General features: G+C 43.8%; 1 protein-coding gene across 3 annotated transcripts; it reads right to left on the bottom strand.

The window, feature by feature from the left end:
• Nucleotides 1-370: 370 nt before the first annotated feature.
• LOC123881041 (eIF-2-alpha kinase activator GCN1) lies at nucleotides 371-23306 on the bottom strand. 3 transcript variants are annotated; one of them, XM_045929568.1, is made up of 41 exons: nucleotides 23214-23306; nucleotides 23037-23139; nucleotides 22148-22343; nucleotides 21491-21671; nucleotides 21172-21336; nucleotides 20332-20584; nucleotides 19512-19690; nucleotides 19111-19308; nucleotides 18584-18736; nucleotides 18141-18300; nucleotides 17175-17504; nucleotides 16749-16942; nucleotides 16133-16311; nucleotides 15681-15810; nucleotides 15326-15406; nucleotides 14578-14801; nucleotides 13988-14187; nucleotides 13362-13535; nucleotides 13158-13288; nucleotides 12695-12831; nucleotides 11915-12146; nucleotides 11562-11795; nucleotides 10866-11060; nucleotides 10558-10686; nucleotides 9943-10066; nucleotides 9309-9545; nucleotides 8870-9049; nucleotides 8124-8413; nucleotides 7538-7733; nucleotides 6920-7241; nucleotides 6259-6451; nucleotides 5639-5776; nucleotides 5075-5227; nucleotides 4600-4788; nucleotides 3924-4183; nucleotides 3250-3601; nucleotides 2686-2916; nucleotides 1969-2164; nucleotides 1381-1868; nucleotides 955-1182; nucleotides 371-535 (listed from the first exon to the last, which is right to left on the bottom strand). In XM_045929568.1, the coding sequence occupies exons 1-41, from the start codon at nucleotides 23226-23228 to the stop codon at nucleotides 413-415; spliced, it is 8073 nt and encodes a 2690-aa protein (XP_045785524.1). In that variant the 5' UTR covers nucleotides 23229-23306; the 3' UTR covers nucleotides 371-412. The 3 variants fall into 3 exon arrangements, with proteins under 3 accessions (XP_045785524.1, XP_045785525.1, XP_045785527.1); XM_045929569.1 differs by lacking the exons at nucleotides 23037-23139; nucleotides 23214-23306 and having other exon boundaries at nucleotides 14578-14803; nucleotides 15328-15406; nucleotides 22144-22285; XM_045929571.1 differs by lacking the exons at nucleotides 18584-18736; nucleotides 19111-19308; nucleotides 19512-19690; ... (4 more) ...; nucleotides 23037-23139; nucleotides 23214-23306 and having other exon boundaries at nucleotides 14578-14803; nucleotides 15328-15406; nucleotides 17175-17493; nucleotides 18141-18270.
• Nucleotides 23307-23340: the final 34 nt, after the last annotated feature.

The raw sequence follows: 23340 nt of genomic DNA on the forward strand, positions 1-23340 counted from the left end.
CAGGTACACAGTTTTTCTGTGAAGTAATTCTTAATACTAGCCTGGAGTTCAGAAGTCGGCTGTGTTTCACCCCTGTGCATCAGAGAGTATGTATAACCATGCATCCTACCCCTGATCATGTCAGATTTCCATCCTATTGGGCTATATGAGGAGGCTATAGAGGGCACCCATACTTGTGTTGTTTGCTTCAGGCGATCAATACAAAATGATCACACACCATGTATTGAGTCTGGCCGACATTTCATCAGCCAACCCTTAAAGCTTTATTTTTTTTAAAACCCCTCGTTTTTGGATATAACAAAAAAATTTTTAGCAGTTAACAGCTTTAAGTTAAGGGATGGCAAGGGTATTGGAATAAAACAAGCGCATGTATAATATGAATAAAGATATATTGGTGGTAGCGTCGGCGCGCTCAGGTGACAAGCGTGCAGTCGAGGTCCTCGTCGCGACCGTCGGGCAGCGCGCGCCGCAGCACGCGCGACACGACGTCGCCCAGCGCCTCGCGCCCGCCCTCCTCCAGCAGCGACATGCATTGCTGAGGGAAACAACAACAACTTCATGACTAAATCTTGACTAAAATACTACCACTTTTGTTAGTTAGATGTAAAGTGTGAGCAGAAAAACGCAACCTACTAGTACTCACTACTAAAACCGAGTTTACACCAATGAAATACAGACCTTATTACTTGACATGATTTTAAACACAAGAGCAACAGAGATTCGAGCTAGATGCTCATAATTCGCGTGCATAAAACATGACGCGTAGGCAATATTCGATGTCAAGACGAGTATAGGTATTTTCTAGGCAAGCGTGCTCCAACTTAGACCTCATCATTGCCTTTTATTGTGTTTGTCATTTACAGACAAAGACAAATTTTATGAGTGAGTAGGAGTGAGTGCGAATGTGTGGGAGAGTATAAGACTGAATGAGAGTGTGCATTTCATATGACTGACCTGGTGGAAAGTTTCGTCCTGCGGCAGGCGCAGCACGGCCCGCAGCGCGATCTCTGAGTTGGCGCGCACGTAGGTGTTCTTCTCCTTGGTGCCGTTCACCAGCGCCGGGAGGAGCGCGCGCAGCACGTCCGCGCCGGGGCCCTTCGCATGGAGCGCGCCGCTGCGCCCGACCAGCGTGCTGGCGCGCGCCATCAGTTGCTTCACTTCATTGCTACTGTGGTTCATACTCTGTGGAGGAATGTAAGTGAACTTTTAAATGCCTTAAAAAATGAGGAGTTTTGTAATGATTTATATTTTAAAAATTTGCATAAAATACGCTTTTTTTTGTATTTTTGACTGTGTCAAAGTTATATAAACACTCGTGATATACCAGCGAAAGACTCCAGCTAAATATTGGTGTAACAATTCAAATAGAAATAAACTCACCCTAACAAACTGCGACAGTATATTTGGTGGCACAGGCCTGTCCTTCTCCAATAAGTAGCATATCAGGTATCCTATACCCCGGATGCCGTTACACACGATGGGTATCTTGTCACTCGCGAGATACGCTAACAACGCTTTATCTATCTTCTCTTCGAAGTGATCCTTGTAAATCTGATCCGGGGTTTCTTTGAGGGCCACGAAGAGTGCTGACGAGCGTCCGTGTGTTAGCAACCAGTCTTCGGTTGGGTTTGATTGCGTGGGGTTTCCTTGCGCGAGCACGTGGTGGAGTAAGGCCGCGTCTCTGTGGGCGGGAGCCAGGCAGTGGAGTAAGGCTCCGAGGCAACCCCCAGCCCCACTTCTTGGGGGGTCTTCAGGGTGTGCGAGTAACGCCGGGCAGGTTAACATAGCTAGCACTGTCAGAGCCAGTTGCTCTGACATTTTGTCTCCCCCGTTCGTTATGACACTTCGTAAAGCTTGCAGCATTGTTTCTGTTGAAAAAAATAATTATTTAAGTCAATTAACAAAGAAAGAAGATTCTTCAAAATTTATGATTGTGTCGAATAATACGGCTCAATAAAACAATAATACCTTTAACACTCAAGTCGTCAGCGTTTTTGACTCCGTTATGCACCTCCAGGAACAGCGGGTCGGCGCGGGTGTGGATGAGCACGAGCTGCGAGAGCGCCAGGCCGGCCTTGATGCGCACGGGCCGGTTCGCGTCGTACAGCCCTTTGACGAACGTCGTCTGCAGTTGCGGCAGGAACTGCTTGAGCATCACTCCCACCTGGAGCAAGTCATTTCATGTTTTCAACAAAATGAAGTTGAAAACCAAAACCTGACTGCGATCGTTTTAATAAACGCTGAAATATTATAGCAAAATTGTTCTTCTGCCAATTTGTATACTTTAATGTTGTAATACATTTATATTCATAAACTCAAAATTTTCTGCTCTTTCATTTGACATCCCACTCCATACAATAGCAATAAAAATTTTTTGGAGGGCCCCACTTTTTTTGATATAACATCCATTAGGTCAATTGTTTTATATTTTATTCTAGTCTGCATATTATAATCGATTATCTGAATTTATTTAATGAACACCAAAACATTGAAATCCTAACTAATATTTTTATGACACGTTTACCGAATACTAGCCCGTCTGGCGTCAGCACTACGCAATCCACGATTCGCAATTTTACCATCATCGATAACCCACAAATATAAAATAAAGTAAAATCAAAACAATATTTTTAAAACGCGCCCAAGCGCCCATTTCACTTCTAAAACATCACAAAGATAACTTACCTTGGACAGCAGTAAGGCCAGGGTCTCCAGGACAGCAGCTTTGACGCTGGAGTTGAACCTGTCCCCGAGGATCCTGATGAGTGGCCCGGTGATGTGGACCACGGAGGGTTGTATGGCAGTCGCAGTCGTCAGTTTGATCACTTCGCCCAACATCAGCGCTGCGTTTTCTTTTTCTTCCGGTAGACCGTTGAGGATTGCTTCCCGGAATAACGGCAGGATTGGTGCTATACCCTGTGCAAAACCAGTTAATAGTAAAATATTTATTTAAAAGGGTTTAATTAACTGTCGGGATGTACATGATTGTGACTTTTTATAAGAAGACACGGCCAGTCTGACATCCCCACACATTCGTCAATAAACGTCACCGCGTAAGAGGAGGACGACACGGCCAGCCAGACGTCCCCAGATATTCGTCGACTAATGTCGTGTTGTCCAATCCAAAGCCAAAGTCCAGTTATACAGACGTTTCCGTCCCACAGTAGAATCTTCATGTTAGATTTGACGATTCAAAAGTACGTATTAAAGTTTCTTTAGTTAAAAATGTTTGTGTTGTTCCTCGTTTACCTTGGGCAAGCAGAAGCCGGGCAGCGGCTCGCCCTTGAGATCGGCGGCCGCGTAGCGCACCGCCTGCCGCACTTCCGATACGTAGTCCAACTTCTTCTCGTTCTCCAACATCCGCGTGAGCGCCGACAGCGCCTCCCACGCCATCAGCAGCACGTCCTGCTCCTTCTCCGCGAACAGCAGCAGCAGGCCGCGCAGCAGCGCCTGCACGTGCGGGATGAGGTCGGCGCGCGTGTGCGTCACGAACGCGCACAGCAGCGCGGCGGCCGCACGCCGCTTGTCCGCCGCGGCCACGTCGCCGTTCGCGCTCGCGGCCGCACCCGTTCGCACGCACTCCATTAGCGTGTCGATTATGCTGCAAGAAATCAGAGTTGAAGCAGAACGGTAGGAGAGCCAGAGTAACCAAGATAAGCCACTTTAGCTTCGCAACCCATTGAGCTAACGGGTTGGGAAGTTTAAATGGCAAAGGATAGGGCACATACATACTTGCGAGTGTGTGAAATGTTTTTCTTCTCGTTTCTATTTTGTTGTGAAGAATTTTATTCCTGGTCCCAACCCTGGGTTTAGTTTGCAGTCGATTGGGACACAAGATTTCCAAGATTGAGCCCTAATTTTCAATAAATATTCAAAATACCAATATAAACAAATATTATTTAGGTGTCAATTGTCATACATACCATCTAACACCAGCGTCGTCCAACACGGGCAGTAGCGCATCGCGGCAGTACTCCAGCTCCCGCGCCTCGGCCGGCGTGCCGCGCGCCACCACCAGTGCGTTGAGCAGAGCGGGCAGCACGCGCGGCAAGTGACGCACCAGCGCGTTGCCGGCCGCCGCCGCCAGCGCGGACAGCGCGCGTGTGTCGGCGCCGCCGCCGCCGCTGCCCGTCAGCACGGGCACGAGGTAGGGCAGCACAGCGCGGGACTTGATGGCCATTATCTGTCACGACCATCAACAATTTTAGGGTTGAAGAACCGTCACAGATCAAACGTTTATGATACGTATTTATTTCATTTATTTATTATTTTACGGTACACCAACAGCATGTTCACAAAACACTTATAAATAATACATACATTGCCATGATGGATCGGTTTCCACTTCCCGACACACATTTAGCGTAAAACTAAGTCAAAAAGATACCTAACAGAAATGTTCTGGTGTTGCAAAGTCAATTTCAAAATTTTAAGTTCATACATATCATATCATAGAGAGCTTTTTTACAGTATGAACTTGCTGAGTTGCAGGTTTTAAGGTTTGTCGATCTGGTGATATCCAGGACGTTCAATCGAGAGTTTTTCTGTCTAACACTATCTAGTATGCTTATCTCACACCGTAGGTACAATATTACTAACCTGTTTAAGTCCATCCAGAGTAGCATCGGCGACTGCGGGGTCGGGATGCCTCAGCCCGTCCAACATCGGAGGCAGGATGTCGTCGAGAGCCTTGTTGCCGATGGTGGCGTGCAGAGAGTCGAAGGCGCGCGCGGCGGCCATCCGTACTTCAGGCAATTCGTCGCATAATGCTGTGCGCACTGTTGGCACCTGTACAAAAGGTATAAAGATAAGGGCCATTATACGCGACTTGTTGCAACGCTATTAAACTTTTGGATCACGTCACTCGGGATGATGTAAGAATTCTTACGATATATACCCCGTACATCTAAATCTGTTGAGGCATTTAGAAGTCTCATTTAAACTGCCATGTCAAAAGTACGGTTTACCTTTAAAATAAGGACATTAGTCTTAAGAAGGTCAGTAAGGATGTTATAACCTAGAAGAAGTAAACATGATAAAAGTGAGTGTTCCTCAGAAAAGTGTGTCATCTCACCAATCCATCTGCAAAGCTGAGCACGGCATCTCGAGACGTAGAGGCGAGGATCTCCCCGAGCCCGATGCAGACTCCCTGGCGCTGGTCCGCGCGCTCCGAGCGCAGCCCGCGCTCCAGTATTGGCACTATGTCTGGCAACACGCGCTCTCCTAGCTGAAATCAAAATATTTATTTGTAGAAACATTTTTAGAGTTCCGTACCTCAAAAAGGAAAAAGGCACTATGTTGTCTGTCTGTCAAGATCCTTCAGGAACAAATGAGGTATCAAGTTGAAATAAATAAAAAAAAATACTTAGGATCTACGACTGTAGACAACTGTGGAACTGTAAAAAAAATTAAGCTTCCAAATTTTCAATTAGTTTCAAGTATTTAGTAAAGATAGAAAATGCGTTTTTTGAAAATGACTTAGTAAGTAGACATAAAGTAATAAAATTATTGAACAAATTTCAACAATCAAGATTTTATTTATTTTTTATATTGTTTTATTAAGATTCTAGAATTTCAAATATTCGCCTTTATGATAATAATACAACTCATAAAATGATAGTGAAATCGTAGTACGAACCTTTCTGACCAAGTCGCCAAGCGTCCTCGCAGCCACCTGTCGTTTATCGTAGCTAGTGGACGCCAAGCAACCCAGCAGCAAGTTGAACAGCGTCGGCAAAATCTCCCGAAGTGTTTTTGGTGTATTTGTCACAACCACCTAAACATTAAAGTCAAAATTTAAGTTTGAAAAAAAATGGCAATTACAGTGGCTTTTTTTTGTGGATTTTCAAATCATTTGTAGTAAATAAAATCAAATTCATTTCAAAAATTATATGTACACACACAAACACATACGCAGGCACTTAAACTTGTGTAAAAATTAGCATGTCGTTGACGCGAACTTGAAGTTTTAACCCATCCCAAGAACTGATTTCACTTCAATAGTAATGTATGAATTATGGCCACATTATGAGAAATAGCAAATATGACCTCCTTCAGCTCATTATTTAGGAGGAAATAGCCGGCAGAAGACCACCTGGCCGAAGAAGAACATCGTGGCTCAAGCATTTACGCCAATGGTACGGGAAGAATACCCAATCTCTTTTCCCGCAGCAGCGTCCGATTTGCAGATAAGCCTAATAGTTGCCAACGTCCGGTAGGAGACGGCACTTCAAGAAGTATAGTGAATACATTAGGTACCTTCCAAACGTGCAGCGCCGCCTGCCGGACCATCAGCGCGACGTCGCTCCTGCCCATGTACAGGCCGGCCAGCACCCTGTTCCTGCGCTCCGGCCCCAGCGCGTTGATGATCGCCTTGTGCGAGTGCTCCGTGCCAAAGTTATCATCCTCAGATGCAGTTTCCGTACTCATCTTGCCGGACACTCCGGATATCCTGAAATTTGTTTCATCGCCATCATTATCAACCGATAGACGTCCACTGATGGGCATGTGCGGTTGCCACACTCGCAGATGGCGCCTCTCACTCATACGAAGAAATCAATCAACAATCACTCTATGCACGAATCCAAGCCGGACGCCAATCACCAATCTCTCACTAGATGGCAGTACCAGTATATTACAGCTGAAGCTTAAGTAGAAAACGCAAATGTGAATCGCACTAACGGAGCGTTTAGAAATCTGTACTATAAAAGTTTCAAGATACAGCCGTCGGCCCAGCTGGCGCTACCGAGCACAACACTGCTCGTTGGGAAAATTTCCCTTTGGTACGGTCGAGCCTACACACCGCTTCCATACCATATATAAATAAAATATTTTAACAAACTACAAATAAGTACAAAATTATCATGCAATGTGTCGTATATATGTGTTATTTTGTGTAAATAATGAATTGAGAAGTCACCTATAGAGTAGATCTCCCAGTAGTTGTACTGAGCTGTATCGGATCCGCCAGTTGTCGTCGAACAGGCCGCGCTCCAACTCCGGGAGCAGCAGCTGTATGGCGGACTCCGCGTACAGGTTGACTATTCTCTGTCCCGCCTTCAGCGCTGTTTCGCGGACGTACTCGTTCTCGTCGGCGAGCGCTTTGAGGATGGGGTTGATGATCTGGCCGATGTAGGGCAGGAATTCGTCGGTGAAGGCGCCTGGCATGTAGATGAACATCATGATGTAGCCGTCTTTGACGTGAGGTGCGATGTCCGTGCGCTCCGCTGTCGCTATTATATCTGTTTGGAATATGGATGAATTAGTTTAGGTCCTGCTTAAAAACGAACTGAAAAGTTAAAAAAAATCTGATTTGGAAATGGCGCCATATAGCCGCCATGTTTAATTTTTTTCAAAAATTTATAGCCAGTGTTACTCGGGATGATGTAAGGATTCCAATGATACCCCATACATCCAAATCGGTTCAGGCATATAGAAGCGGTGAAGTATAAAACTCATGTACATATGTACATGAACTCTGAAATAAACACCTTTTTTGGCAGTCATGTAAAAAGAGGATGCTGAAATAGTAGGTTACCGGGCATAATCTTGTGTAGTTTGTGCGAGCCGAGGCCAGCGACGACTTCGGAGAGGCCCTGAGCGGCGCCCGAGCGGTCCACGGACGACGACTCCGATGTGAGCGTGTGCATCAGCCATGGCAGCAGCTCCTCGAAGCTGCCCTCGCCCATGCCTCGCACCATGGCTCCCAGAGCGCGGGCCGACACTGATCGCACCTGACGTGGACAAGATCACAGTACAGATTCATGATCAACCCATTGCCGGCTCACTACTGAGTACGGATCTCCTCTCAGAATGAGCAGTGACTGACTGAGATTACAGAAGCTTCCTCAGTACGACGTGCCTTATGCCACATAGCAGGGCACTATTAGATAATATGGGTCGGCTGCTGTATCTGGCGGCCACAGGTTTTGACGTGGAAATATGAAGTGGAGGCGATCGGAGACAGTCGAAGCGATACAGGGTATACAAGAACCTGGGTATATAGCCCCAAAGCAGAAGATTAGAAGAATATGCATCTGAGTCTCTGAAAACTCCTGGCCTTGAAGCTTAAAGTTGTACGTGTTTGATAAGTCCACAGTAACCATGTGATGCTAGTCTCTTACCTCTGGCACTGGGTCCAGCAGCGAGCTTTTGAGGCCGGGAATGATGCTGGGCAGGTACGGCATGAGGTCCTTCTGGTCGGTAAGCGAGTACATGTTTCCGATGATCTGCGCGGCCATCTTGCGCGTCTCCGTGCTGCGGTCAAGAAAGGCGCGCTCCACCACCGGCATGATGAGCGCGAGCGAGGGCGCGTCGATGAAGTGCACGAACTTGGTATCGAGAAGGGTCTGGAGGCAGAGCGATGTCTTGTTGGACGGGTCTTGTAGCGCTTGGAGGAGGACCGGTACGATGGCTGTAACAAATGATATTAAGCTAAGATGGAACGCTCTTCCGGAGGCCGAATTTCCTGCCATGTTTAACTTGTGTACCTCCTAGACAAGAGTTAATAGGCAAGTTCTATGCAAGCGTTCTCTGACCTAAGCCTGATATGATTGTCGTCAAGCATAAGTCTATTGGAATACTGATTTCCCCATTTAAAATTGGCTCTTTGTAAAAAGCAACCGCCAAGTTTTAGCTGGTATGGTTGAATACGCGTAACGGACGGCACGTCTCTGATGGGACAAGGTTCGGTCGGAGTCCAGAATCTCTAACCCTGTCAACAGATCTAGCTTAAAGGATTTATTGGTGACTTTTTTTAGCATAAAATTGACATATTGATCCGGAATTTATTAATATAACTTCAACATATTGTAGACGTTGTTACTAAAAAAAAATTAGAAATGTATGCCTTTGGATAAGAGTGCCATACCTTGAATCTCAGGGTTCCGTATGACGGAGCCGATGACCTTCAGCGCCTCGGCGCCGGCCTCCTGCACGCGCATGTGCGAGTCGCTCAGCACCTCGATGAGCTTGGGCACGATGGACGGCAGGCAGGACGACAGCTGCTTTGGGGCGCAGTAAGCCATTGCACCCAGCAACTCTATTGAACCTGTATTACAACAAATTCAATAATATTAATACAAATAAAGCCTGTGATAGCCTACTGATTAGAACATCGGGCTCCGAATCGGAATCGATTAGATCCCGGGCACGCACCTCTAACTTTTCAGCTACGTGCCTTTTAAGCAATAAAATATCACTTGCTTTAACAGTGAAGGAAAACATCGTGAGGAAACCTGCATGCCTGAAAGTTCTCCATGAACTCAAAGTACCATATCTTGCCATTTATATCAATGGGGATCACTCACCCGCTTTGGTCCTCCAGTTGTCGTCCTGCAGCGCCTGCAGCAGCGACGGCAGCACCAGCTTGACGCCGTGCGCGGAGAGGCGGCTCATGATGAGCTTGGCGGTATCATCGGCCGCCGCTCGCACGTACTGGGAACTGTCGCCGAAGCAGAGCAGCAGGTGCGGTAGTACGTGGACTATGTACGGCTCGAACAGGCGGCCCAGCTTGCAGCACAGCATCTCGAAGCCGAATAATGCACCTGGATAAGGAAATCATTTTTTTAATCTATAGACTACTAGCTAATGCTCGCGACTTCGTTGGCGTGGATATAGGTTTTAAAAATCTTTTTGGAACTCGTTAACTTGCCGGGATAAAAAGTAGCCTGTGTTAATCCAGTTAAACTATCTTCATTCTAAATTTCAGCCAAATTCATCTAGTAAATTTTGCGTGAAATAGTAACAAACATACACACAAACTTTCGCCTTTACAATGTTTGTGTGAATATGAATTTGTGTGATCGCCTATTCTCTCTTAAGACTTGAAGGTACCCATATTAAAATTGGAGGGGAAAACTGATGCCCGGAACTAACAGTTCGAATTACGTTATCTTTGTGCACACACCCACAAACATACATCTATAACGCATTTAGCCTTACCTTCCCTGTACTTGTAATTCTTCTTCTCTTGTATGGCTTCGGTGAGCTTGCCCATGACGTCCAGCTGCTTGAGCGACAGGATCCCGAGCCCCTTGATGATGCCGGCGATCCCGTACGCGGCGCCCTACAACAAAATATTCTGTCTTAAAGAGACAAGTTGTCCTTGTTTCCTTTCAATGTTTATGTTTTGATATTTAAGTTTATGGTACAAAAAAAGGCACTAATTATAAATATGTAATTTTAGGCCCATTTAAAACTCAAGTTCTTACTGGACGCACTACATCCAAATCCATGAAAATACGTTCTATGGTAGTCATAGAACTATTTGTACAGTAGTTTACGCATAAGACCTAAATTCCGTCATCCTATTTCTCTCCGTCATTCAGCCGTAAAGAAATATTCGGACCAAAGTAGCCAGGGTACTGTTTGAACGAACGCTTTCGTATTACCTTGGATTTTCGGTGCGTAAACAATATCCGAATTCATTCAGAGTTTTACTTATACGTTTTTTTTTTTTCACGGGTTCGGATCAGAATAATGTAACCGCTAACTTAAACTTTTGGGATACTTTTAGTGTTTCGTAGTTCAGCAGGTTCATTTACTGCTATATTATACCTTTCTATCGCCGTACTTCTCAGCAGTGAGGAGTTGTTTCAGCAACTTGTTGACAATAGTTGGGATGTCGTCTTCCAGTGCGGGCGACGTCACCAGATGTGGTAGGCAGTTGCTCACCGCTTCTTGCACCTGACCAAAAACATTGAAAACTCAATTTCTAAAGAGAAAACAGTCCAATCCTACTGTCAGATAATTTATAAAATATGATTGATATAATCAATACAAAAATTCATTCAAATTCAAAATATTTTATTCAATTAGACTTTTACAAGTTCTTAAGTTAATGATTGTTTTTATATGTTCCATACCTGCTGGCTAGGCGTGGACAGAGCCGCAATGAGGCGCAAGGCTATCGGCCGCACGCGGGCGTCGTCGGGCGCCAGGTGCCTAGCTAGCGAGCCGACCAGCAGCACCACGCATTGCCGCACGGCGTCGTACCCGCCGGACTTGGGCGCCGTGTCGAGGAACTGTTCGAATACTGGCAGTTGGCTGCTGAGGGTTTCCTGTACCAAAAAATGAGGCTTTAGCGTATGCTGTCACGCAGGCGACGTAGCTCATTTTTATGTAATGTATGGTCGCAGGCACGTGTGACGCAGACATGTGTCTGAAACTCAAAATCGTTTTTTCAAAGTAGGTAGCACGGCATATTCGAAAAATATCAGTATGGCAGCCTGAATTAGTACAGATCTGGAATAGCCTAATTTGATATTTTAGGATTATTTTATTTTCATTTCTGTTCTATCAAATAGATTATTCCAGGTATGTTATACTAATGTTGTGGTGTTGTACTGACATTTTTTGAATTTGGCGCACTTTTCCAGACTCTACTTTCGTTGGTGAGACTATATGGTCGAAATCTATAGAGCGCACTTTGACTTTGCTTAAGTTTCAGTTAAAACGAGATAGATTTATTCCACCGGTATACCGCTGTCTCGTTTTAACAGTGTCTTAAGTCTGAGCAAAGTCAAAGCGCGCTCTATAGATCGCAGCCTATATCCACATACCTTTCCGTGTAGATCGACGAGCGCCATGGCAGCAGCGAGCATGGTGTCGCGCACTTGGTCGGCGCGGTCGGCGAGCGCGCGCTGCACGAAGAAGGCCATCGCGCGCGGCACGGAGGCGGCGGCCACCTGCGGCGCCAGAGCTAGCAGAGCGCGCGCCACGCCGCGCCGCGCGCCCCACGCGTCCACGGCCGCCATCTGCTCGTGCCCGAACTGGTCCAACACCGCGGGGATCATCTGGACAAGCAAAAACTGTCCCGTTTTAAGGTGAACGCACACGTGCGCAGAGAACGGCCTTTTTACTAGACGAGAGCTGTACAAGAGAGCTATAGAAGGAGCAACAACGTGGTACATACCGGCAACTTGTCGTCATATATCTCGTGCAGCCTCTGCAGCACGTCGTCCGCGGCAGCGTGCGGCTCGGGCGCGCGGCCCACCAGCGCCGCCAGCGCCGCCGCCGCCGCGCGCTGCAGCTCGTCCGCGGGGTGCTGCACCTGCTCCAGCAGCAGCGCGCGCACGTCCTCCGCCGCCACGGTGATCCATTCCTCCGCGCGCGGGAGCAGGGACCACACTTCGTCTGCTAGTTTCCTATCCAAAGTTATTATGATAATTTTCTAAAATGTCACTATATTTATAAATACATTTTAATTTCTCATGCTCATAAAGTTCTTCTTGCTGGGTGTAAGCGGACTAAAACTGTTTTATGCTCCCGTGTTGTATGGAAATTTCTGTAGTGCTCAAGCCTAGCCTCATATGCTCTAATGCCCTCCTGGTACTTAATGTAAGCTACATGTCAAAACCCCTACAATCTTTAACTTCTGCAATTAGTGATATATCGATCAACATATTTGGTGTTTCATTAAAAGGCCTTGTACCTGTACAGTGTATGATTTATCGATGTATGGCCAGAGCATATATAAAACATTTAAAAGAGTATAATTTTTACGTTCATTGTATAAAAATTATTTAAATTTTTTCATGTTTTCCCATGACCCATAGCTACACGACCTATGTTATTGTAGATCAGAGCCTCATACTGTTAATTTCGCTTGTTCCTCCGCCGTGTGTATGATTTCCATACTAAAGTGCTCGCTCACCTTTATTCTGCCTACCAAATTATTCACGTAGCAACTTACTTATTATCTTCGGAAACGTCGAACGTAGCAATGTACAAGCGCATAGTAATATTCAGGGCATATTCCGGCTCCTCCAGGAAGGGAGGTATGCGCTCCACCACACACAGCAGCGCTCGCAGAGCTGCGTCGCGAACTACCTGTGAGACACATCGTCATTTCAGTTCTAAACTCAAAATTGGCATCTTTATAGGAGAGCGAAAAAACTGAGAACTGTTAAAAATTATTTTGCTATAATCCGCCAACTGTTGGCGGATTATAGCAAAATAATTTTTAACTGTTTCTTGCTAAAACATGAACTTCCGCAAAGTAACGCCTGATTCTATCCAATAAACTGAGAACTGTTTCCAGAGGTTTAGGCTGTTATGTGCATTTCTTGCACTTGCTTGTATATTTCTTTAAGAGTTTCTGGTTAATGTTTTCTTTAGTTTGTGGATTGGAGCTATAAAAAGTTATGACAGCTTACCTCTAGCGGGCTCTGCAGGCCATCCAGCAGACAGAGCACGTCCTCATAGGAGAGAGGCGCCCGCGCCGCGCAGCGCGCCGTCTCCAGCAACGCCACTGTGCACGCCGCGGCCACGCGACCACTGCTGCTGCCTATCAATGGAGAAGTTCCAATTATTTTTCATGTATTTCATTATAAAAATTTAAGTAAAATGCAAGAACTCACCAATGAGATCAACGAGCAGCCTGAACATCTGGTCGATGGGGAAGAGTTGTGGATGCAACTGGTCACGGGAGAATATGTCGCTGGTGTCGCCACGCAACGCCGCGTGCTGGGATATGATCGCCAGTCCGTTCACCATCATCGCCTCGTTACTGCGTGCCATACTGCTTGTTAAACCTGGAATTTGTATTCATTATTCAGTTAAATGTCTGCTGTCCCTTAGGCTGAGATCTAGAACGCAGTTTTAAGCTTAAGACACTGTTAAAACGAAACAGCGTTATACCGCCGGCATCACGTTTTAACTGAAACTAAGTCTAAGCAAAGTCAAAGTGCCCTATGTAGATTTGAACCTTAGAGTGATGTCAGATTAGTGGTTCACTAGCTGACATTCACATGGGCTAATAGTGTTAAGAAACGTTCTCGTGTACCTACTAATTAATGGCAGAAATTTCACTTTTTTCAACTTTTTTTTTTACTATTCTTACAATAATTAGTCAAGTAGAACAATGTCAAAATTTAAAAGATGTTAAAAAATTAATATTACTAAACTAAACTATTGAATGAAATATCCTTATATTAAAACTATTGTTAAACTAAATACAAATATTAATTATTACTTAACAACTAACCTTGTTTGAGCAAAGGAAACACGTAACAGAAGCCAGGCGCGGTGAAATGGTTCGCCCGGTGCGGGTTGTCCTCGCTGTCGCCGCTGCCCTTCTTAGCGGCTGCTGTTTCTGCGTAGACTAGGTTGATAGTGCGGACGGTGGCCTTATTCAGGTCTTCTTCTTCCCAGCTGGGTTCCAAGTCACATTGGGGCTTGTATAACCTGTAAAAAAACCAATATCATTTGTAAGGTTTTTGGGATACTGATCACGAAAATCACATCCTTTTACAAAGCAAAGATGGGTCATGTGTTGTGCTAATTTCCGAGGTTTTTGGGGTGGTAAATCACCATTTTCAAATCCAAGATGGTGGACTGAGATCCATTAAAAAAATCTAAAATTTTACTCAAGGGGGCGAACCAACAAATTCGTGAAAGGCCGGCAACGCATTGGCGGTTCCTCTAGTACTGGCAAATGTTCAGGGGCGGCGGTAATCACTTAACATCAGGTGACCCGCCTGCTCGTTAGCTCGCTATTTTTATTTATTATACTGTGTATACTGGATAAGGGCGCTGATTTTTTAATAGGATTGTATTTCCTAAGTTGTTACTTACCTGAGCGTAGTCCTGGCCACGTGGTCGGCGAGTAGCGGATGTTGCGGCAGCAGCGCGAGGCGCAGCTTCATGTGCGCGGGCGCGAGGCGCGGCGCGGCCAGCGGCGACCTCAGCGCGGCCAGTATGGCGCGCACGATGCGTCGCGCGCACACGCCCAGCGCGAGCGGCGACCCTCGGCTCGTGGCTTCCAACAGCTGCACGGCTTTCTCCACGCCGCTGTACAACTATAAACAACGATTGTTGTCAAGCAAGGCTGACCAATCAACATTTAGCTACGCAGCGCTGTTACGTATTCCACCGGTATCCTCGTGGAAACCCAGAGGTATTGTATCAGAGGAATTTGTATGCCCACGTATTACGTGTGGTAATTTGTCGGCACGGCACGACCATGCGCATAGCACCACCGGCAATTTTGCTCGCATCTGTACGTGATCTCTGTAACTGACGACTGAAGTATGGAAGAGGGTTCACGCACATAAAACTGAAGGTTGAGCCAATAAGAAATCATTAGTATAATGAACGACATTGTCACTTAGATAAGATAGTTAAAAATAAAGTTAATAAAGTCAAGTCTTCGTTTCCCTTTGTCCACCCTGATAAACTTGCTCAGCTAAGCTAACTTTACGTAATGCACCCTAAGTAAAGAGATATCAAGTAATTAGTGACATATAGCAAGAGTTAATTAGAACGGAATAGAATATCTTACACACCTATATCAACAAAGTATATATAATATATATATACTCACAACAGTCAGTCTTTCTCGGATGGCGTCTTCTTTGGCAAGTTGCGCTTTCATGGCCTCCTTCTGTTTAGCCGACAGCGGCACCTGTAACACACAAACTGAATTAAACAAAGCGATATCACTAACCATCAGATAGTACAATCCAAAATCTATGTAAGTTTGTTTGTAGCAAGTAATCGCTGGAACTACAGGACCGATTTTGAAATTCTTTTACCATTCGAAAGCTTCTTTATCCAGAAGTAACATAGGCTATATTATATTAGCAATATAGTACATCAAATTCCATGCATGCAAAGCCGGCCGTATCAGCTAGTCTTTTACAAAGAACGTATGATGTAAATCAACTGTAACCACACACCTCTTTAAGTTTGCCCTCCTTGCGTCGCTTCTCGTCTATCTCGCGCCTCAGCTGCAACTCTTCCAGCTGTTCCTTATAGCTGTACGCCTTGCTCTCGCGCTTGAGGTTCATCTCCTTGCTCTCTTCGTTTCTATTACAAACAATCATAAATGAGGGTGATTTAAACAAGGACGTAAAGGCGGCCTAGCCCGTGACAGTGGGAGGAAGAGGGAGAGAGAAAGGGAAAGGAGGGGAGAGACGAAGAGGGGGAAAAGAGTTTACGAGATAGAAAGAGAGGCGTTTGTTAAATTTTAGACTGCTGTGCTGTGCGAGCTGAAATGCACTTTATTGCGTCGTAACTATAGTCGCTATTTATTTAAACGTCTGCGGAGTGATTTTTTTAGCCTGGCAGACACTAAGTATTCCATGGTACTACATCTGATAGTAATAAGTTTCTAAGCTAAATGACTTACCCAGGAACTGCGCTCTTGTCATACAGATGTCCAGGCGGAGTGAGGTACACGAAGTAGTCGTCGCGGGACACCTGCAGCAAGTCGGGCCGCTGCAGCGCCTCCAGCGCGGCGCCCACCGCCGCCCCGCCCGCGCCCTCCGCGCTGCAGCGCACCAACGTCGATACTACATTGCGTACTGTCTGTAACAGATACACAAAATCATGATGATCAGCTGTAGAAAATTTAAGTCAGAAAATTAGAAAGAGAACTTCAAGAATAAAAGAGACAAAAGAATGATAGTTTGTTTTTATTTTATTCAGATACAAGTAAGCCCTTGACTGCATTCTCACCTGGTGGTAAGTGATAATTTAGTCTAAAATGGAAGCAGGCTAACCTGGAATGGGTATGGCAGTTTTTATTAAGCCAATATTCCATTGGTTTCTTACGGGCATCGTAACAGAACGCTAAATCGCTTGGCTGCGCGACTTTGCCAGTAGGTTGGCAACTAGCTACGGCCGAAGTCTGCCAGACCAGAAATTTAGAAATTCCAAACCTCTGCCGGGAAACAAACCCAAGATCTCCCACTAATAAGGCCACAGCGCTTACCACTCTGCCAGGGAGGCCGTCAAATAGTTACCTCAGTGGGAGTGAATCCAGTGATGTACAGCTGTTTGAGCTCCGTGAGATGCCTCGTGACCAGTCGACAGGCGTCCAGGCGCAGGTACGTGACCAGCTTGATCCACGACTTGTTGTTCATCGCCTCAACTAACGGGTAGTGGGAGCACGGCAGCGCCTCCAGCGCTAATCTCTCTGCATCCTCTATTTTATAGTCTAAAAGAAAGGTATTACTTTGTTGAAGGAGTTCGAAAAAATATAATTATAGCTCTAAGCTTTGGAGCTTGAATTCCTACAGAAAGAACTAAAAAAGGGGGCAAAAATTTGTCAATTTTTTAGTATTTTATTTATATTATTATAATGAAATTATGTTCAAAAAGATTAACAAAATAAATTGGAACTTAATACCTACACAATATTTTTTTATATCAACGTAAGTATGCATTACCTCTAAATGAACACAGTGCTTGAACACAATCCAAAATCATCTTCCCAGTCACATCCACTTTGTCTTCTGGGGGAGTCTTCTCTTTCACTGTAAATATCTTTCCTTCCTCCAGCACTTCATTCAACTTTTGCACTAAATTCCTAGCTAATAAGGCTCGATCTTCTCTGGCAAGTAGAGCCTTCACTTCCTCTATGCCAGCTGTTCGGACTGACTTGACAGGGGACAGCAGGACCATTATGAACGCCTTCAATACGGGTGAGTTTTGATCACTGGCAACACTCTCGTACTTTTCCAAAACGGTTCTGCATAGCAACCCCACCTGTATTAGGACTATAAAGGGGTAAATGTTATAGTGCTACCTTAGAGCAAATAAATAAACAACTACATTTTTGAAATACATATTTATCCAATTATATCATTACTCATTCAGAAACTGTTTCAAACTAAATTTCTTTTAAATAAGTGTACTTTGGAGAAACAAGCAAATTAACTAACTGTGCTGGGTGTAATTAGAATGCTAGCGAAAGCACAGAATAATATAATAGTACTATGCGAAAGGTAGATACTATTATTATGCTACCTTAGCACAATCCAATAACCATTTGCCTTACATTGTGGGGTATTATACGCAATATAATTTTGATACAGACAATTATTACAATAATTTTCAAACTGTAAAGAGGATGACCTTAACATACTGCCAATAGCTAAATTCCCAAGAGAGGCCCCATTCAGTGTATGCATAGCTTTTGGTGGGAAAACCATAACTGCTGTCAAAGAATGTCCAAAAGTATTTACAAGGCAACATGTAAAGACCAGGCCTTAGATCCAACAGTCAGCATGGTTTAGTATGAGCGTGCTTTACAGTGGGCGTTAAGAACTCTGACAGACATCAGTATGGTATTAGTATTATTACTATATAGACGGGCCTAAAACGGGTAAAAAAACAATATTATCAATAGGTACCGTCATCGGGCGCAGCGGCGAGCACCCGGTCGTGCAGGAACACGTGCTTCTGGTGGTGCGTGAGCGCCGCCCATGCCGCGCCGCACGCGGGCAGCTCCTGCGCGCCGTCCAGCTGCGCCAGCGCCGCCATCGCGCAGATGCCCTCGCTCACTATCAAGTGCTATACAATAATAACACTTGTTTTGATTAAATCAAACTTGAGTAGCCCCTTAACTTACTAGCTCAAGCCGGAAATTCATCCACGTGGATTAAAGTTTTAAAAATGTCATGGGAAGTCTTTGATTTTCCGCGATTAATAGATGTTTATGTCACTCTCCAGAGATCTTCAACTATATCCATGTGAAAAGTCAGGTCAATCCACTGCTTCATTACGGCGTAATTGAAGGACAAACCAACAACGAAAATGTTAAAAATTAATTACTTAATTAGCCAAATGCACTGACCTGTAGCGGTTGCTGCGCGGCTTTCTCTGCAGTGGCTAGTAGGGAAGCCCACAGCGCGGCTTTGTGCGCGGCGCCGCGTCGCAACGCGCGCGATATTAGCGACGTGTACGCTATGCGAACAGTCTGTGTCGTACTTTTAGCTGATAGACCTTTCTGTAATCAAACAACAAATAAATAAAAATATGTAGATTTAATATCAAATCCTTACTAATATTATAAATGCGAAAGTGTGTTGTCTGTCTGTTGTGCTGTCTGCTACCTTTTCACGGCCCTACAGTTTAACCGATTTTGATGAAAGGTACACAGTTAGTTTACATCCTGGAGACGGATATAGGCTACTTTTATCCCGGAAAATCCAAAGAGTTCCAACGGGATTCTTAAACTTAACTCTTATTCTCTCCACCTTAACACCTCTCTTTCTATCGCTAAAAGTAACAAATCACAAATTAATTTTGCAATAAAAAAATTGAGTATAGAGAAAAATAAAGATTAGAAATCTTAAAGCAATGTTATAATCAATATAAAACCTTGTATATCTGCAAGATGTTCTCAGGCAAGGGGCCATTCAGACTCTGGATCCAGCGGTACAGGGCCTCCAAGGCGACGCACAGGGTGCGCTCGTGCGACTCGCTGTCGAGCACGCGGCCCGTCTGCGTCACCACTTCGTCGAACAGCTTGAGCCGGTCCTCTGCCAACACCGCCAGCTCGCTCAGTGTGCCTACACCCTGCATTCAGTTGTGTGAATTTAATGCACCGTTAAAGTCTGTTCACTAACATAGTGTCGCTTCCTAACTTGTGTTTTTAATTATTGTGATAATTAATTACGTAAACATGAAACTAAAGCTAGGAGGGTTCCAAACGCGCCCAGGTCGGACAACAACAATTCATCCGCGTCTTCTTCTTTATTTTTTAGAAAAAAAAAACTTACGTTTAACACGGCGATCTTATCCTCGCTAGAAGTGAGTTTGCCCGAGGCGCCGTTGTAGTGCGCGAAGGCGTGCGTAACCAGCGCACGCGCAGCGACGGGCGCGGAGCAGCGGCGGCTAAGCGCGCCCAGCGCAGCGATAGCCTCCGCGCGCACCCACTCGTCGCGCGAGTGCAGGTTCACTGCAGAGCCAAAAATATGGTTACTAACTCACCCTAGTAATAGGTACAGTACTATAGGTACAGCGCATAACTGAGTAGGCTCCTGCGGTAGTGGAGCGATGCGGGAGGGGACAGTCGCCACAAGGTGACAAATCAGTTAAGCATTATACCTTTACCACTTTTATAAGTCCCATCAGCAAAATTCATTTGCGCAGATAAGCGCAACCCAACGCGTGACTTAAACCGAATGTACACACCAATTAAATACAGACCAATATTTTGCGACGTTAAGATAAACACAAGAACAACAGACTCGTGCTATTTCATTCATAATTCGCGCGTACAAAACATGGCGCGTAGGCAACAACCGATAGCGGCCGGACGCGCGTTATTATAGGCTGAGCTATTTTCACGCCATTTACAGATAAGATTTCTGTGCAGGTATATCGGCATAAAATATAAAAGTAGTACTGTAAACTATTTTTAAGAGGCCAAAACCAAGCCAACAATGTGAGAAGTTTAGATTTCTTCACTGAAATGTAGAGGAAAAGAGATGGCAATAAAGTATTGTACAGGATAAAAAATCAAAGTTTAAAGTCATTTCAAATAAAATATTAACCAGTTTATTTTGATAAGAAAATCTAACCATATAGTATGCTTACCAATCAAACTCTTGCCAATATCAACTGCTATACCATCCACCTGAATGTCTAAGTTCTCCAGCACAACACCCACAGCCTGTATGATGGTTTCCGGACTTCTCAACATGGCCTTGTGCAGGGCTGGCAGTAATGTGTCTTGTACGTCAGACTTTTGTAGCAAATGTAATAAATCAGAGCAAGCCCTGATGTAGTTGGCGTTGGGACGGTTTTTGACGCTTATCAAACTTTTTGTTAGGCTCTCTAGCATTTTGACCTGGAAAAAAATTACATTTTATAGGGTGCTATTTTGAGACCAACCAATGACAAACTAGGAAGGCCGAAACTCTATAAGGTAAAGAGGAAATTGTTGTAACAATTTAATAAATTATTAGTTTGAAATGGCTACACTGAACAAATATTGTGTTCTATGAAGCTGTCAAAATTGGTATGACACTGTAGGTTGATTGCGGAAAACCTGCATCAATCATCAATACAATCACAATTGTTGTGATTGGCTGAATTTATGGTACTTCTGTTGCAGCAATGCATTGTAGCCAATAGTGAGCGAGCGTCTACCAAACAGAGAGGCGAGGTTACATTGTAGCAGTTATTTTATCGTAATCCAGCCCCTGGATATCAAGTTGTAAGCAGAAAAGAGTCACAAACTGCAATTTTTTTCAGATCACCTGATGCCAATCATCAACTCTACCACTGGACTGGTCAGAATGTCTTTACTAGTAAGAACTAGCAAGAAACTCTGTGGTTGTTCTTTTCAAAGATTCAACTTACAATATTTAAATGTCAAATATAAAAGTAATTGCAATCTTTATAAATTGTATAATTGGGTTTTCTACATCATACCTTATGTGTAGAAATGAGGGCATTGTCCCCTGTCTGTTTGACATGTCGACAGATGGCAGAGAAACTGACGCACACTTGCGGTCCAGAGTCCGTCGCTTGTGACAGTAACACATTCACCCATTTCAACAGCTTCTCACTGCCCATCAGCGTCCACGAGTTGTGCAGCTAAAATGTTAAAAGTACTATTGAAACTAATGTTATAACTACTAGCTATCTAAAAATACAAACAACTGATCACGTGTTTATTATAATTTATGTACATTGTACATGTATTTAAAAGAAAATGTACTGCAAAAACTTTGTTAAAAAAAATTCTCACCAAAGAGTATCCCTTCTCATTTTTCTTCTTATCCCCATATGCTGTAACAACAGCCAGTAGATTTGCCTGGGCCAATACCAGCATATTATAATCCAACACATCCTCTGTATCCTTAAGGGCTCCTTCCACCAGCACTGTAGTCCAGCGGAGTGCATACAAGCCTGTTTGGCTGGTGTTTTTTCTTGATAAACAAATATAAACTTAAAATTAGCTGGCTCCAAAAATTAGTAATATCTAAATTAATTATTAGTCTTTGTATGGACTTATTTATTTTTCACATTATTCAGAAACTGCTACCTATTCTTTTAATATATTAGACAAAACTGAGTCATTCCATAGAAAAATGGCCCGTATGGCAATTGTCCAATGCTGGTGATTATTATTGAGAAAATGATTGAGCTAAAAACTAGAAAATGAGTTAGTGGGCAATGAGAAGAGAGTGCATCATATAGTCTAAAACTACTTGGAACAGCTTATTTTTATTTCTGTTCTATCAAATTAAGTTATTCCAGGTCTGTCTTACTAATTTTGGAGCTGCCACACTGTTATTATTTAAATTTCCTAGTCTCTTCTTTCGTTAGACAGACAGAGAGTTATTAATATTATTTTATTGTATTATTATCAAGTGTATCAATTAATATCAAGTATAGAACTTACGAGGGTGAAATGTTTCTCAGTTGTTCAGAAACTTCAAGTAACGCAGGCAAGAGGCTCTTCAAAGTCCATTCTCTGTGCTGTGTCGCGAGATAGGCTAGTAGGCCCTTCACATAGGACTGAGACGTGGAGTCCCTGTACCGGTTCAGTGTCAATAACAGCACTCGGCACACAAAACGTACCGCTGGTTCTGTTATACCTGTGTATTCATTTATATTTTTTATTATTAGCTGCTTATAGCTACAGATTACTGTACTTATGTGTCTCTCTCTCTCTTTTTGCTTCATATTTGTCATTGCTGAGGGAAATAGTATAATTTGAAACTTCAAAGTCACACCCACTTAACCAATTTTGACAAAATTCTACATATAGATCCCAATGTCAGAGCTGGACATATCTACTTTTTATCAAAGAGTTCCTAAAAGATTATTTAAGATCTAAATCTAATCTATACACACAAAATCACAGGGATCATTTTAGTAATTTATAAAAATATAAATCTTTAGACTTTATGGCTGTTTGTCTACAATGATCTCCACATAAAGGCCACAGTTTCACAAATGTATGAATTAATAATAATGTATGACTAGAATGAAACAAGCAATTAAAAATTGGTAAAGAATTCGGGGTTTAGAAATGAGGTTATGTTAAGAATTTTACAAGGAATTATGGAGATGTAAAAAATATATAGTTACAAGGTTCAATAAGCGTACCGGTCTTCAGTGACCCGCATGTTTGCGAAATATTCTGGATCACTGCACTTTTGATAGGTGACATACTAGCAAGAATGGATCAATAAAGCTATCCCAGCAGTCGAAACTCCACGAAATGAAACTCCACTGTCTGAGGATCATTTGTATACACTCTTTACATTGTTTCTTTGCTTACTGACCTGGAGTTGATAGAACATTCTGAATCTCCTCAATCACTTCACGTCTCCCTTTCAAACTTGCGGTTTGAATTTTAAATGGAATATCCTTCAACTTTTTCAGGACCTGACAATAAACACATCTGTTAGATATCCGGCAACACTCGGGTAAGATAAATCTCGTAATGGTATTGAATTTACCTCGGAATCTGCCATTTTTTCAAATCATTCAGAATTTCAGAAAGAACGGCCTGCAAAAGCACACGTCTCGATAGACATTACAGATTATAAAGAATAAAGAATATGTCAGTTGTCATAGTGACAGCTG

Source organism: Maniola jurtina, chromosome 3, assembly GCF_905333055.1.
Source record: "Maniola jurtina chromosome 3, ilManJurt1.1, whole genome shotgun sequence".
NCBI lineage: Eukaryota > Metazoa > Arthropoda > Insecta > Lepidoptera > Nymphalidae > Maniola > Maniola jurtina.

Excerpts from the sequence above, each read along its gene's own strand:
- LOC123881041 (XM_045929568.1), bottom strand. Across the intron at positions 13,289-13,361 it reads GCTGCTCGTTGATCTCATTG|GCAGCAGCAGTGGTCGCGTG; the intron begins GTGAGTTCTTGC and ends CTCCATTGATAG. Across the intron at positions 10,067-10,557 it reads AGAAGTACGGCGATAGAAAG|GGCGCCGCGTACGGGATCGC; the intron begins GTATAATATAGC and ends ATTTTGTTGTAG.